Below are 16,008 nucleotides of genomic sequence, written 5' to 3' on the forward strand. Positions count from 1 at the left end.
CATTTACGCTTCTCAGTTACAGCATTCCTATACAATTTATATGCTCAAAGAGAACAGGCAATTGAAAACCTTTTCAATATTTAACACAAAATTAGTTTCTAACCAAAAAAATCTTAGTAGAGGAAGAGGGAGGAAAGAGGGGCAAACATGCTCCTTAACAAGTCTGTAATCATGTACAGTCCTACCAGAGTAGGGGAAGTTTGGAAAGGAGCCGTGGCACATCTGCCAGAAAAGATTTTGAAACTCCTTACGTTTCTTGGATTCGAGGTATCTGCTTTGGAAATGCTGCCAAAATCTCTGGTAGCTACTACAGCTAGAGATAACCTGAGATAAAAAAGGGATGGTATAAGCTCTTGAATTTCAGCAATGAACCATCAGTTGGTATTGTAAGATAAACTACACCTTGTCCAGCTTCTGATCTGAACTGACCTCAAGATGTCTTTAACCACTAAAGAAAAGAGACTGCATTTCCTGATTACCATTAAAATCAAGGGAATTATTGTATTTAGAGGAAAGAAAACATTTACTGACTAGTGCTGTTGTAAAACTTAAAAGGAAACTGCTATAATGTTGCTTTTATCCTGCTGCCAAACTGGAGAAACAAGTTGCTAATCAACTTGCCAAGAAAACTCGCTTATCTTGAAATAGAGTATGTTCCATGATTTGGTTAAAACCACCATCTAAATGTACTCTTACTCTTAGAAGCATAATCTAAGAAATTGTGACTACTTCTGTGTTAAGAGAACACAGTGAAAAGGTTTGAAATAAATTCTTAGTCTGTCAGAACAAGATATACGTATGACTTGCCTTTAACACACTAATGGAACTACAAATTAACTGTAGAATCAGTTAATTCCCACTTAACTCATCCCCCCTACAATTTACACTGTTTAGTATGTGACTTACTTGTAACAATATGCTTTCTTCTTACAAAATGGTAAATCACTTACTAGCATTTTATAAGCAAGCCTCTTAAATGAGATGTTTCCAGTTCACATCATCCATTAATTTAGAATAGATCAGTATACAATACTAACTTCAGCTGTTAGCTCTTTAAAATCTGTTAGTACTCAAAATCTTAACTTTCAGGAATCTACTGTCAGCAAAACCCAAGAATGTATTCAAGTCAGCTGTGGAATTTTTAGAAAGTGCTTCAGCGTGTACCTTCTACCAGATTGCAACTGCTGTCCAAACTGATTTTTTTCCTTTTAAACTTTTAAATTATTAAAAAGATGCAGCCACTGAAGATGCTTTTTTTGTTTTGCAAAGCTAAACTTAATGCAACCAAAACACTAAAATAGCTTTAGATTACTGAGAACAGCTGGTAACTTCAAAACAAAGCAAAAACCCTACTGTCAACAGTTACTCCCCAAAATCTTGAAACCAGTCTGCTGTGCCAACTACAGAAACAACATTTCATGCAACTAGCTGCTCTGAACAACTCTTATCCCCTATTGATGGCTGCAAGAATGTTGTTGAACATTCATGTTCCTCAACAAGTTACTGCAGGAGACAATGAAAAGCTTAGCAGAGTTGCAGCTCTGACTCTCTAAACTTTCAACAGTTTCTACTGCACAACTCGTATACTACTTTCTTAAAGTGGGTTCTTCAAGTGACTTGTAGCCTCTGTTCTCCTAGGGATCGCTGGTCCACACTTCAGAATGCAAGAAGGCAGACTGTTTCTGCCTAATGGTAGTGAAATGACTTGTTACTAGGCTCCAGTAAACATTAGATTGCTTGGCTCATGCCTCTAAAGAACAATAGCCCAATGAGTTTTAATGCAGTCCTAACAAACACAAATAACCCCAGCAGCATATTCTCTTGGACAGGCATATAAGTGACAGGTATTCAGAACCCCAGGCATCGTGCTTTTTGATCTGCTATGCTTCTTCCCCATTGCAAATTCAAGAGTATTTTCTGTTATTTCCACAGTTGCTAGAACAAAAGTTTAATTTCATTCTTCTTACAGCATCTGATATGTTTTCTTCCCCTAAAACAATTAGGGCTCAAAGCTTTCAGAAGTCTTAAACTTTTTTTTTCAGAAAATTGATATCAAGGGTTTTAAAGTGGCATGAGAATTAAATGGCAAGCGTCTTATCAATCCATAGAACTTAAAAAAAAAGAAATTAGCTCTGGAACGAACTGTTCTTTGTTTCCACAGGTAAAATATGAAACCCTCAGGTAAGCTGCCAAGATAGAAGTGGTTAAGAGTAAGTTAACTAAATGAGACCCTACTTTGATCAGTCTTTGTAAAAGCTGCTGGGGGGCGGGGGCGTGACATGATGCATGGAGGACGAAGGACTGTTAAACTTTGTCTGTTAAACTGTTAAAATCTGTTAAACTGACTAGCACAGTTGGTTGGTTTTCAAAATGAAGGACTGAGGCTGGTGTGTACAGAAGAATTTATTCACAGACCACAGCTGGAAAATCTGCTGCTGGGCACCTGCACCTGAAAAAGAAAAAACAGTATTAAACTAAAAATCACGTGTGATGGCTTGAATTTCTATGCTGTCGGTGTCCTACAGCTCCAAGTTATTTTTCAGACAGTCATGCTAATCTTTAGTGAGGTGTTATGACTGACAAAAGGTTGTAATGATCTTATCAGATTAGGTACCAAATTTCTTCTAAAGATTCCTCTGTAGCTATAGAACAGAGGTCCCCAACCCCTCGCTCCCAAGGCAACATGTTGCTTGCATTCACAACTGCATGTTTCTTTAGGCTAACAGGGAGATGCAATTCATCACCCACAACACAGTAGTTGCTCAGACTGCCACGCCTGTGGACATGCAAGAGGCCAAAGATCAGCAAAAAAACCCCCCCCCCAACATAAAATTGTCAGGAACATGCAAATAATAGGAATCAGAATTAGGACCTCTGAAGCGAAAAAAAAAAAAAGTCACCCACCGCTACTTGCACAAGGTTAGTATCAAAATACAGTGCCCTATGTATTGAGGCATATGAAGAAACCATAGAACACTTCCTTACCACTATCACTTCACCTGTAACTGGGTAAACAGTCTTTGAAATGCAAATACTAAACTGTAGCAAGCTAAATCAAAGCAACAACTAAGCTAAACTTTATCACAGCTAGCAAAACAAGTTTTAAAACTCAGCATTAAGCACCTTGTCTACAAAGGGTCTCCTAACTAGCTCGATTTTACTGACATATTAAGCATCCCTACTAGGGTGGAATGTAGTCAATATAGCAGCTCTAGGAAGTAATTTAAAATTCCAAATGTAGACAAAGCAGCAGATAAGAACCACTGTTAAAGCTTTGGTTACACACACCTTTAGAAAGTCCCTGGCAAACGCATGTAATGCACGGGTTTCAACTTTTTTTTTTTTTTTTTTTTTGCGCAAGTGTACCCTGGCAGCCAGATGTTTTTAAAAAATGTACCCCCAGCAGCCGAGGGAGGGGAGGGAGATGGTGCACAGCTGGACAGGGAGCTGGTGTACACTGGGAGGCAGTGGTGCAGGGTGCTGGGAAGCTTCCCCCTCCCAACCTGTGTCCCTCTGGCCAGAAGGCGCCACTGCCATTGCCTGCCCCTGGCCCTGCTCCTGGGAGGCATCAGTGCTCAGCCCCTGTCTGCCCACGCACACTCTCTAGGGCCCTCCCAACTACCCCCTAGGGTACATGTACCCCAGTTGACAACCCCTGATGTAATGTAAAGAAAGACTACTTTGTTAATCTACAGATTCTGCTTTCACTACATAAGCAAAGGCCACTTTCCCCAAGAGAAGAATTAAAGTTCAGAAATCTGTTTTTTCCCTCCTCTCACAGAGGTGTTGGAAATTCAGATAACTCTGCTTCTTATGTTTTGCTACTCTAACAAATCAAAGAACTGAAGTAGTAAGGCTCACCTACTGATGGAGGCTGAAAAGCTGCGGGTGATCTTAAGAAAGCTGTTAGCCTTTTCTTTTAGTGAAATCCTAATTTAGAAAGTGGGACACTGCCAAGCAAAAGCAAAGGCAGCTTTGCTCAGACATCAGGGCATCTAGTAAAGAGATCAGTGGTTCACTAAAAGCACGTGTCCGTAACCTTTTCCACAGAAAGGAAAATGTGAACAAGTAGGCTTTTAAGCAGTCCACAGAATTACCCCTCAGCACCAGATACCTTCCTACAAAAAAAAAAAAAAAGCCAGCCTAGAGGCCCAAACATCATAATAAAGCAATATGCAAGGCCCCAAAACTTCAGAAAAGTTTCCATGGAGTAGCCCACTTTTCCTCTTAAGACTGCTTTCCTTGTAAAAGCCTAGTCATAACTGCCTGCAGAAAAAAAGGACGGTTAGCAAGTGGCAGAAGGAGCCAACCCTAGGCATCAAATCTAACAAGTTCTTAAAATAAATCTTCATTCAGAGATCTCAAAGCACAGAAAACTAGCAAATGGTACAGAGGCCAATTTCAGAGTTTAATTTCCCTGCTATGACACTACATTGCTTCAGGATAGTCCATGAAGCCAGAGGAAGGGCAATATTCCATGTCTACAGATACCTCCAAGTAGCCAAGGGGAAGTACAGAACAGACTAAATTATGAGATTTGTTGGGCCCTCTTGGCCATAACCTTCACAAAGCTTTCAAGACAAAGAGCATGCATGCACGCACACACCCATCTGGAAGAAGTGTGTACACTGATGCCAGTTTTCTGCAGTTGCACTAAAAAAAAGCACAGCACCTAGCTAGAAGTTTCAACAAGCCATGTAATAAGCATTTACTATTAGTTCTCTGCTACTGTAGGCAAACAGCAACCTCATAGAGAAATTAAGTGTCCCCTCTACCCCCCTTTCAGAGTTTGAAAAAAACAACAGGCCTTTTTGCTTATGAGGATACCATTACTATGTCAACTAGCAACAACCAAATGCTTCAGCCTAGACCATTCCCATGCTGCTGATGATTTAACTCATACCTTTGCTGTGCAACTCCCTATCTTCCCTAGTATATGGGGAGGAAGGTGGTGGCTGATGGTGCTCTAAAAGTTGAGCTCCACTGTCCTACATGATTGATATTTAATGGTTTATGCTACAACTGGGGTTATAGTTTAGTAGTTTATAGTTCCTTCATTTTCATATGAACGCAAGACATTTCACAAGGCCAAGAGTCAACTGTTAAGACAGACCTACATCTAGACAAGGCTGTTAAGAGGGGACCCCTGTGGCCAAATAAGTCATTTGTTGGTGACAAATGGCAAAAGCAAGAGCTTTCTAGGAAAGACTGAAGTTTCGGATCCATTTAGAGACAGTAAAGGTTTCCATTACAACTCCAAAAAGGTTATTACATATATAAAATTGTTTTACAGCAAGTTAATACTCAACAGGAGGTAGGAGTAAAAAGCCAGTTATGATCCAGATCCAAACTTTCTGCACACTTCTGATTTCTACATGAACTTCAGCAGCATGATTTTAATAGTAAAACCCAAGGTTGTCAATGCTATGGGCTTCATGCCTCAAGTAAAAGTTTCATACTAAAATAATTTGAGGAAGAGATGTGCAACAGAATTAACACATACAGGTTATGTACAACACTGCTTTGCAAAGATGTAGACAATGGTCTTTGGGTTTATTTTTAACTTCAACTATACAGAACAAAAACAAGAGACCCACACACCCTGCAGCATCTTTCTAGTGACACTCGAGATTCTTACCTTTAGTTCATTCTCCTTATCAGTCTGTTAATCTGGTCTTCTCTGTTTCCAGCATCACCACCTTCAACAAAGTGGATAGTTTTCTTCTTCATCCCACCTCGAGGAGATGATAACTTGAAGGGCCACAAAAAGTTGTTTACAGCTTTGAAGTTTTTACCCACAGTGTAGATTTCATGGATCACATCTTCCATGCAAATGACACCAAACTTTCCTAAGAGTATAGGAACAGCAATTATGTAACTGACAGGTTAATGGTCATTGCCAGTGAAGTGACAAGCTACAAAACAACTCATAAAAAAATTATGTTCAATAACCAATAGCACTTTACATTACAGTTGCCCGAGTTAAGACTGCATGAATCAGCAGGACATCTTCTTTTCAAAATAAGTTAACATTTTTCCTTATGCTGATTGCTAGTTTCCATTTCACAGAACAAGGGGCAGCAGCACATTAGTTTAAGACTGGCAACAAGCAATAGGGGGAAGAGGGGAAACCACAACCAGTTTTAATGTAGTTCTGATAAGACTTTTGTTCTAGTGCCTCTTTAAGAAAAGCTTACCCAACTGCCTATAGCTTTACACTGAAGTGCAAAAGTGATTTTCACTTCACATGAACAGTGACAGTGTCAGAAGAGCATTTCTGTATCCAATGAAATTTTTAAAGGTCAAGAACAAGAATTTCACCAGAGCATGTGGTAATACAATACAGCAATCTAGATCTTTTGCATGCAAACCCCATTTAGAACTTCAGTGCACTTTCCTACTCCAGATAAAGAATTAATTTAGCATCATCTGTGGAGATGATACACGTATCTGAACTATGATTGCTCAACTAAAAGCAGCACTACACAAAAAGCAAATACACTTTTTCTGTAACAAAAAAATGTGCATGAAGAGCAAGCAAGAACAATCTGAACTGCAGACAAACTATTTCACCTCTTTTAATTCCAAAGGAACAAAAAGAGAAGCTTCACCTTTTTCCACAAGAGTGAAAAACACTGTACAGTACTGGAAAGTACCTCACAGGCTAGAATCCATGGTCATATAAACCTATTCAAACTTAAACATTTCTCTTAAATTAGGATGTTTGACCGCAGCTCCTCAACTGGGTTACAAGTCACAAAGCCACTGTGACGGGGCCTTAGCAGTAACTTCCTATGCCAAAATATTGAGTATAAAACTACTGTTTAATTAAGTCAGATAATATTCACTAAATGTATTAAGTTTCATCTCTGTTTAGAAATATTTACCTATGTTTCAAACATTTTTCCACTTGATTAATCATGGCATTTTCTAGAGGTGCACCAATATATCAGTTGTATATCAGATTGGCATCAATATACATCATTGTATATTGAAAAATTAACATCATTGGGTATCAGCTTTTTTTTTTTGGCTGATGTAGTCGATTAATGTTCTCTAATAATTTAATTATTCCAGGGCCCCCAGATGCCTGGGTTCCCTCCCACTACCTTGGGTGACCCCAGATACATTCCCAGTCCCTCACTGGTGAGCCAGACTGGGCTGGAGCACAGCAGCTACTGCACTGTCCTGGGCACTGGTGCAACAGACTACAGATTGGGGTGGGCACTGTAAGAGGTACTGAATGCCAGACACGACAGGTACAGAGAGGCAGGCAGAGCTGAGCTCCCTGTCCTAGCGTGACTTAGCCCACAGTGCCCCGGGGTCTGTGCCGCCAGGGGCAGAGACTGGCAGGGGGCAGCTGCCCCTTCCCACCCCCCCCCCTCAACTGTGTGTAGCAGGATCCTTCCCCCAACAGGGAGCCTCTGGGAGCAAGGGGGGAAAGAGAGCAGGGGACAGCACTTTAAATAAAGCAGCTCTTGGAGCTGCTGTAATTGAAGTGCTCACAGACCACCTAACCCTAGGCAGCCTCAGACTAAGGCAGCTGTCCCCAGGCTGGGGGTGAAGGGCAGGGGCTGCAAGTAGCATGGGGCACGTTTACATGTGCCCCAGGAATGGTGGGAGGACAACACTTCTGAGAGCCACTCTAATTAAAGTGCTGCTATATCTCCTGTACCCCCATACTTAGAAATAACAGAATTATTCAATATCAGTATCAGCAGATATGGCTGGTTAAATCATCAGCTACTGGTATCAGCCAAGAAAATCTTTATTGGTGCACCCCAAGTATTTTCTCTTACGGCCCTGCACGTGTCACTGACTTTCCTCCCTACTTGGAATAAAAGAGCCATGGTCAAAGCAGTAGTTTTCTCCCAACACAGTCCAAGTTTCTTGAAAGGCAAGCTTTGCAGTTAACAAAAAAATTAACAGTTCTATAGCTAGTTTGTTAAAGGTAGCTTCCAACGCATTTCTTCCACCCTGCTTTTCAGAAATACAGATTACAACATTGAAAAACTTTCTTTTTTCCAGGGATAGGTTTTCTATTGGCAGTTAAGGGGAATCACTCTAAGACTTGTGATCTGATTTAACTATGCACTTTAACTATAAGAGAAAATAAAATGTAAAATAAGTTGCATTTACCAAGACATTTTTCAATCAGAGAATTATCGGTGAGAGCAACACGCTGTTTGTTGATCTTGCCATAACCACGCTTGTAGATCAATTCATGAACAGATTTCAGATTGGGGTAACTGAAATAAAGGAATTGGACACAAATTAAAAAGAAGGGTGTACTACTCTGACTATACAATTTACACCAATAAATAAATGCTCAAAAGCAAGTTTCCATGCTTAGTTCACTATGAACTCAAGCAATGGTCAGCAATGTTTTCCCAACAGAAGGACAGAACAACTCAGCTGCTGTTGCTACTGCGGCCCACCTGGGATATGGCACAAGTGAAGCTCTTGTGCCTTGGCTGCCCAACCACAGTACACCAGAACATGGGCAAAGGCCCCTGCCACCAAAGCTCCTGAATTGTGAGCTTTACCCAACAGTTCTGAAGGCTCAGTAGGCTGCCAACCTGTTTCAAAGGATATAAATCCACGGGCAACAAATATGGGAAAAAACAGTGCCTCTGGTTCTGCCACTGGGAGTTCATAATCATAATGAATAACTGTGTAGTATCAAACCATACACAGCATTTACCTTTTATACTGCTTAAGGTTATAGTCTGTAAAGTTTGTGTTCCCTAAGAAAGCAAGTGTGATGAAGCAGAATTTGTACATAAAGTGTTAAGTCTGAAGGCTTTTACTTGAATAGGCAGGGAGTCTGTACTTCTAGTATTGTACAGTATATCAACAGCCAAAAAGCTAAGTGAATTAGAAATTAAACAAAGGCTAAAATCGAGAGAAATGCAAAATTTCTACTTACCCCCATGCAATGTAGGGTTCAACAATACGCAGCATGTTTATGGATGCCTTGTTGAGTTTTACAAATGTGCCATTGAAAATCTGACGCAAGCGAAGAAGCTGCAATACTTTGCGAACCTTAGGACTAACACCATTGATACTGCAAAGCACAAAAAAGATGCTCAAACAGTACAACTCAAAAATAGCTTTAGGTGTTTGGCTCTGCTAATAATTACTGAATCAGTGTTCCACCCATCTACCAATACATCATTATTGATACACTTATCAGTAAGTCAAAGTAACAACATACATGAATTGTACAATTACCAACTCTGGCTAGGTTTACTCTTCAAAACTGATTACAATAGAGCCAATCTACCTCAAGATTCTTTTTATAAAAGAAAAAAAAAGTTTCTAGTTTATCCTGAGGACAAAGTATGAGCTGCTTAGTGCCAAAGATGGCAGGGCTTACAATCAGGAATTGTAGAAGACACTCCCCCCTTGGTAGATTTTAGGTACTCAACTGCCTGAACTGTGACCCAAGGCAGAGCCAAGAAAGGTGGCTCAGCAACCACCTCTCTCTCATTAGGTGCAAAATTACACCTGCAGAACTGCCTGGCATAACCAATAAGACTCCTAGCTCCCAGCTGAACAGTAACAAGTATAGATCAGGGATTTTCAACTTTTTTTGAGGAGTGCACCCCTCCTGACAGATAACTTCTTCTGGATGGGGGAGGGAGTTGGGTTCCCCTGGGGGCACACACATGAGCAAGGGGAGGGGGGTCCCCTGGCAGCTGAGTGTACAGTGATGCAAGGCAGCAGCACACCACATACCCCCTAGGGCCCCAGTTCATAACCCCTGTTCAAGTACCCCCAGTTCATAACCCCTGATGTAGATGGAACAACACTCAAAGTCTCCTAAAGACCCTGATCAGCTCAGCCCCAACTCATCACACTTAATACAGACAGGATCAGGCCATTCACAAAATGCAGCTGCAACTTTGTTCTTTAAAAACCAGTAGGTAGTGGACTTGCCCAAGAAGCAGACCTATATTCTAGGACTCCTCAGTCTGCTGGGGTTTAAGCCTACACATGCAACTTCCTAGTAGGGTGCTCCAATACTACCAGACTATAATCCAGGCAATGAGCAGGAACTAGAACTCAGGACTCCTTCACCCTGCTGAGTGCTTTTACTACTAAGCTAGAGTCAACCTCCCTCCGACTCTTCCTGGGCCAGGAATTGTGCATTTCCTCTTGTGCAAGGACAGTGAGGCATGCTCTCACATCACAAGCTGTATTATAGGACACTCTCCCAGGAGGTGCAAGTGTGAGTTTGAACTCTCACGGGTTGAGGGGGACCTAAATGCCAAGTATCTGGCTTGTCAAGCAATCATGAAATAGAAGCACCATAGTCTCCTATTAACTTGGATAAAAGGAAAATAATGAGCCCTGCTGTTTTCCAGGTTACCGAAAGTCCTGTCATATAGACTGAAAGTTACAATCATCAACTTCCAAGCAAGAAGTTTTCATTACCAACTACAGAGAATTTTAAATACCTTAACTATAGATGTTTCTTACAACTTGATGGGCAAATTTCCCTGCATTTACAGACGCAGGAAATCTGTTCTTAATCAATACAAATATCAGAGTATTTACACTTACCCTCTGATCCTGATCACAAAGGCCAGTTTTGGTTCAGCGGGTACATAGTAATTGCCAGCTTTCCGAGCCATGCGAGCCATACGAATCTCCTGCCTATACATTTTCCTGTATTCCTTGTGGTAGGTCTGAGCTCTTGCATAGATCAGTTCTCTTTGTGCCTTACGAAGCTGAAATTAGGATATAATGTCAGCCAAAGACATAGCACAATGAAGTTAACCTACAGCAGCTCAATAACAACTCCTTCCAGGCATAAGCAAGCTTCACAAAATGTGGACTTTAATTACATAAAGACTTCCTAACAAACTAATATAGAAAGATCAACTTCAGCTTTAACACAACAGCATTGCCTAAGGACTCCCTGTATACATAAGAGTCCTAATTTATCACCCAAAATGCTACTGAAGCATTTTGGGTGATAAATTAGGACAAACAGGTTTTTTGGTTTTTTTTAAACTTAGGATATAAAGACTGGTCACAGTGATATTTTTGACAAAGCTGCTGAAGGGCTTTATAGATATGCCAACAAGAAACATACTCCTAATGCCTAATCCTTATGGGACAGGATACTTTCTGTAACAGCTTTCTTTTGTCCACTAACAAGCACTGTCATTTCTGCTCTACAAGCAACCACCTCTGAACTTTAAAGCTTAAGACTTCCCATAAGAGTACTTCCCTAAAATTTCTGTTTTCTGTTAAGAGAATCAGAACTCTGACTAAAAAACAACAGGTTGAATGCTTATTTAACCACTATTCATGTCAGAGAATTTTACCAATACAAGTATTTAACAAAAATATTAGACTTGTACAGCTCCTCACTTCAAGAACTAGCTTTAATGTACACCAATATATTTTATTAAAACATACTTTCAACTGTTTACCTTCTTTTGAACCAAGAGCCTTTTCAGGCGCTTAGCCTTTATATCTGCAAAAACCTTTCGCTTTTTCAAAAGGCTTTCGGGGACCGATGGCACCTTCTTTGCTCTGTACAATTAAAAAACAAAAACAAAAACCAGGCTATTGAAATTATAATATCTTATATATACACATCACCTGGTCAAATAAATGCAGATTCGGATTACACAGAAATTATGTTTTGCTTCCCTTCCCCATGCTATCATTGCTAGTTTGTACCTACCCTGAACTCCTCTTAGCATTATAACAAGGACATAGAGCATCTTTCACACAGATGGAGAAGCCTATATTGCTTTATGTAACCGTACACTTACTGTGTACAGAAGCTGCATTTTATTGCCAGAACTGAACTCCAAACTTGGAGACACTCTTGGTGTCATTCCACTTAACAAGCAAGCCTCATGTTTACAAAGAGGGAACAGGAGTCTCTATTAAATATAAGATGTTTAAGCCTAGCTATATGCCAATAACTTGCTCTAAAACAGCACAGCAGCAGTCTGCCATGACACTATATAACCAGAACTAATTAAAATCAGTGTTCCTTAATCTGTGGGTTGCAACTCAAAAGTGGGTCGCAACAATATATGAAGGGCTCACGAACAAACTTTAAAAATGGACTCTCCTTTAGAGGAGAAAAAAAAATGTGGGAAACTGTGGCTTTTCACTTGCAGGCTTGGGGCCCACACACTGGGGAGCTGGGGCCTGAGGACAGTGGGTCAGGAGTGAGAGGGGATTAAGTTGGGACTGGCCATTGATATTGACAAGAGGGTCCTGGTACACAAAAGGTTGAGAACCCCTGAATTACATCCGGTAAAGCATCTTCAGGCTGAAAGAGGCTTCAGGTCAAGCGCCGTCCTCAGGTACTGTATGTAGTGAACTCCGCTTTGGGGCTTGGTCTGAAAACCTCTCCAGCACGCCAGCAGACGATCCGGGTAAATACCGGATCTTTTATTAGACCACGGAACCTCACCCATCCACGTCCTTAGAGCAACACAGCTACAACTTGCATCTCTAAGAAACCTTGTGGGTCCAGGCACTAACGGTGCCTGGCCCCTCCGTGTTGCCAGCAAAGATATGGGCCCAGATCTCCCCCACAAGCGTGAACAAGCGCTGCAAGCTCAGGCCCCCGCAGAAGGGCAGGGCGCTGGTCCCTTACGCTCGGGGCCCAGGGCAGGCTCCAAGTCAGGGCACCCCTTCCCCGGCTCGTCCGGCCTGAACTACAGCCCCGCTCCCAGCCGCCCTCAAGCCCTAAGCCGCGCGGAGACCCGGGGCCCTTCCCTCGGAGCCCCGGGTCGCACAGAGCCCAGTTCGGGGCGGCCAATGCGGGCGACCGCGCGAGGGCAGGGACCCGATGGACGCACTCCGGCGGCGGGACCAAGGGAGGGGGGACCCGCCGACCCCGATGGCAGCGGATTGTGCCAGAGTACGGGTCACACTCACTCTTTGCCCGCCATGATCGCCACCGGAAAGAGAGGGAGCGCGCATGCGCACCGCACGCTTAAGGAGCAGACGCGGCATGGTGGGAAGGACCGGTCTTCCCCAGACGAGGTGACTAACGCTGTGCCTGACACGTGCACAGGTGGCTTCGCTGCTGCCTGCACTGAAAGGGTGCTGGACTGCGTGCGTGGCCGGGGTCAGGCCTTAAATGTCCGCTGGGTATTAGGTGCTTTCCGCGGGAGTTTTATTGCACGCGCGTAAAGTGACCGGCGGGTCAGGGCTAAGTTCAGCGCAGCTGTGCCCCAGGCCACGTCGGGGCTGTGGACCGGGCCGGACCTGGGCTTCAGCACAGCCCTTGTGCCTGGGGAAAGGTGCCCCCCAGCCCTTGCTGACACTGAAGGGGCTCTGTGCGCCCTCAAGAGCTGCTCAATGTAATTAATCCATTGACCCTAAAATAATTAACTCGCCCTTCTAGGGTTACTTGCTCTTCTTATGCATCATTGTCAGTCCCTCAGTAGAGAAGAATTGCCTTATTTGTGGGTCTGAAGATGGCTGATTGATGAGGCCTGTCTCGGGTCGACAGACTCTGTTGCCACTGGGGCATGTTTCGATGTGGGATGGGTGGCTCTGGGTTGTTGCTTTTGTACATGCGCCACTGTTTCTGCCATTCCCATGTTCGATCTCGTGTTATCTTAAGGTTTTAAAATACTGAGATCTTTGCAGCAGACTGTCCATTTGGGGCAGTCCTGGGCGATAGCCTCCCATTACTTGATGTCAGTGTTGCATTTTTTTTTCCAAGTTGGCCTTGAGGACATCTCTAAAGTGCTTCCTCTGCCCTCCTCTTGAGTGTACGCTTTGACTGAGTTTCTGGAGTCAGATGTTTGGATAATGTGGCTGGCCCAGCAAAGTTAATGTCGGTTGACCATCACCTCAGTGCTCGTGGTGTTTGCTTGTTAGAGGATACAAATGTTGGTGCATCTGTCTTCCTTCCCACTGGATTTGTAATATCTTCTGCAGGCAGCACTGATGATACTTTTCCAGCGACTTGAGGCGTCTCCTGTACATAGTTCACATCTTGTTTCCATACAGTAAAGTGGGGATCGCAACTTAATAAACTATGAGCTTGGTTTTGGATCCAATATTGCAATCTTCAAACACCTGTTTCCTCAGACATCTGAAGACTGCACTTGCACAATTGAAGTGACTGAAAGTGTGGCAGGTGTGAAGGTAGTGTTGGAGTGAAGCCACAGTGGCCCAAGAATGACGTGAGAGGCAAGGGTGTTTTGGTAGTGGTATCTTTTCTTGGACCAGCTACACGGTTGGACTCAAATTCAAAAAGTGGTCCAATGCAAGATTACCCCCACACCCTTTCCCCAACTTCCTTTCCTCTGGCAGGTGTTGACATTATGAGAGATGGAATTAATAGCAATATCCAAAATGTGATACCTGATCAAATGCCCTTATTGCAATGACATCAGTGAAACTAAGCAGCAAGTATGCAACAGAATGAATGCTCACAGGAAAAATATAAAGTACAGAGACGCATGTTTACCATTAGGAGGACATTGCTCACATAATGGTTGCTCTGTCTCTGACCTCATGCTCAAAGGAAATCCACCAAACACCTTTAAAAAGCAAATTTAGGAATAAAAATGTATAAGCTGGCTGGACCTTAAGAACAAAGGACTAAACACCAATATCAGATTTATGGCCTATTATAATTTATGCAATTCCTGAATACTTTCCGCACAAGGAAGGTGAGGCTGACCCTCCTGTTCTCCTTTTTGGTAGGCCGTCATCCAGCTTTTATTTTCTTCTGCTAGTTTTGGGCACTGCAAGACTGGTGGGGCCAGGAACCCTGTGCTTTACCCGAAGGGGCATTGTGTTAGTTTGACCCAGGTCCGCAGCGTCAATAAATTGGTCACTTCGGGGAGGCTTTTTGCCACTTTTATCTAATAGCTAATTGAATCAGCTATTAGATAAAGGTGCTAAAAAGTACCTCTCAAGCTCCCAATCTATACAGATGTTGGGCAAGCTGGGTCCAACCCTCTTCTGGGCTTTACTACCCCCACTGCATAGTTGGTTCTGTAAAAGAAATCTTAAGAAACCCTTGCCTCTAGCATTTAGAAAGCAGCTCTACCAGTGTTTCATAGATGCACATGTAAGAGCTACTCGCTCGACTGGAGGTTATTCTCCACCAAGGCTCATTGATGGGCCTTGAGGTGACTTAAGAGTCTAATTCTTGAGCCACAGAAGTTGCAGGTCTTTCTGCAGGGGAGGAGCCCTAGGCAGAGATTCCCACTGTGCATGTGTACTGTGCCTTACTCCTGGCTATAACCAAACCGGAGGAGCTGAGCTGCCCATAAGCAGCGGAAACAACGCTAGGAGCTTGCTCGGGCGGTGCGGAGGTGTCCGAGCAGCCGGTCGTGCTCGGGTCTGGGCACCCCCTGCTGCTGTGGACGCGCCAGACGGCAGAGCCGGCCTGATCCGCCCGGGAGGACTACAACTCCCGGCATGCACTTGCTCCCAGCGGCCGTGCTGCCCGCTGGGACGCACAGTCCCTGTAAGCTCCTGCCCCACTGAGGGCGCCGCGCGCCGCTCTGCATCCTGGGACAGACATGTAGCGTGCTCGGTCCAGCTTACAGACCCCATTTCACCCGACCGCACGGTCCCCGGCAGGGGGCGCCGCGCCCCCTACCGCCAAGCGGCTTTTACTGGGGAGCCCCACAGGCAGCTGAGGCAGCGCTTGGAGGGGGCGGGCCTTCGGTTAGGGGCGGGGCCAACACGCCAGCTGAGGCAGCAGCCGAGCAGCTCGGAGGGGGCGGGGTTTAGGTATGGGGCGGGGCTTGGGTGGGGACAGGCGCTTGGTCGACTGCTGCTTGGTGCAGCGGCCAGAGCGGCTCGGAGGGGGCGGGGCTTAGGTTGGGACAGGGCCTACGGGCAGGAGCTTTGCCTGGCTGCGGCTCGGGGCGGGGCCCAGATGCCGGCTGAGGCACAGGCCGGAGCGGCTGGAAGGCTTTAGACTTGGGGGAGGGGCTTAGGTAGAGGCAAGGCCAATGGGCAGGGGCTTTGCCGGGCTGCGGCTCGGAG

General features: G+C 43.9%; 2 protein-coding genes across 2 annotated transcripts in view; one reads left to right on the forward strand and one right to left on the reverse strand.

The window, feature by feature from the left end:
• Positions 1-2,388: 2,388 nt before the first annotated feature.
• Positions 2,389-12,935, reverse strand: RPL7 (ribosomal protein L7). Its single transcript, XM_019549281.1, has 7 exons — positions 12,922-12,935; positions 11,448-11,550; positions 10,570-10,736; positions 8,930-9,067; positions 8,140-8,249; positions 5,640-5,849; positions 2,389-2,449 (listed from the first exon to the last, which is right to left on the reverse strand). The coding sequence occupies exons 1-6, from the start codon at positions 12,933-12,935 to the stop codon at positions 5,641-5,643; spliced, it is 741 nt and encodes a 246-aa protein (XP_019404826.1). The 3' UTR covers positions 2,389-2,449; position 5,640.
• RDH10 (retinol dehydrogenase 10) overlaps positions 12,934-16,008 on the forward strand; it is a 33,397-nt gene continuing 30,322 nt past the window's right edge. The window contains exon 1 of the mRNA XM_019543906.1: positions 12,934-13,144. Coding sequence (XP_019399451.1) covers positions 12,934-13,144 — 211 coding nt within the window. The remainder of the gene's footprint in view (positions 13,145-16,008) is intronic.

This window comes from Crocodylus porosus, unplaced genomic scaffold, assembly GCF_001723895.1.
Source record: "Crocodylus porosus isolate Cpor-Errol unplaced genomic scaffold, CroPor_comp1, whole genome shotgun sequence".
NCBI lineage: Eukaryota > Metazoa > Chordata > Crocodylia > Crocodylidae > Crocodylus > Crocodylus porosus.

Coding starts and splice junctions, on each gene's coding strand:
- RPL7 (XM_019549281.1), bottom strand. Junction 10,737..11,447: donor GGCTCTTGGTTCAAAAGAAG/GTAAACAGTTGA, acceptor TCCTAATTTCAG/CTTCGTAAGGCACAAAGAGA. Junction 8,250..8,929: donor GAACCCTACATTGCATGGGG/GTAAGTAGAAAT, acceptor CCTTTATTTCAG/TTACCCCAATCTGAAATCTG.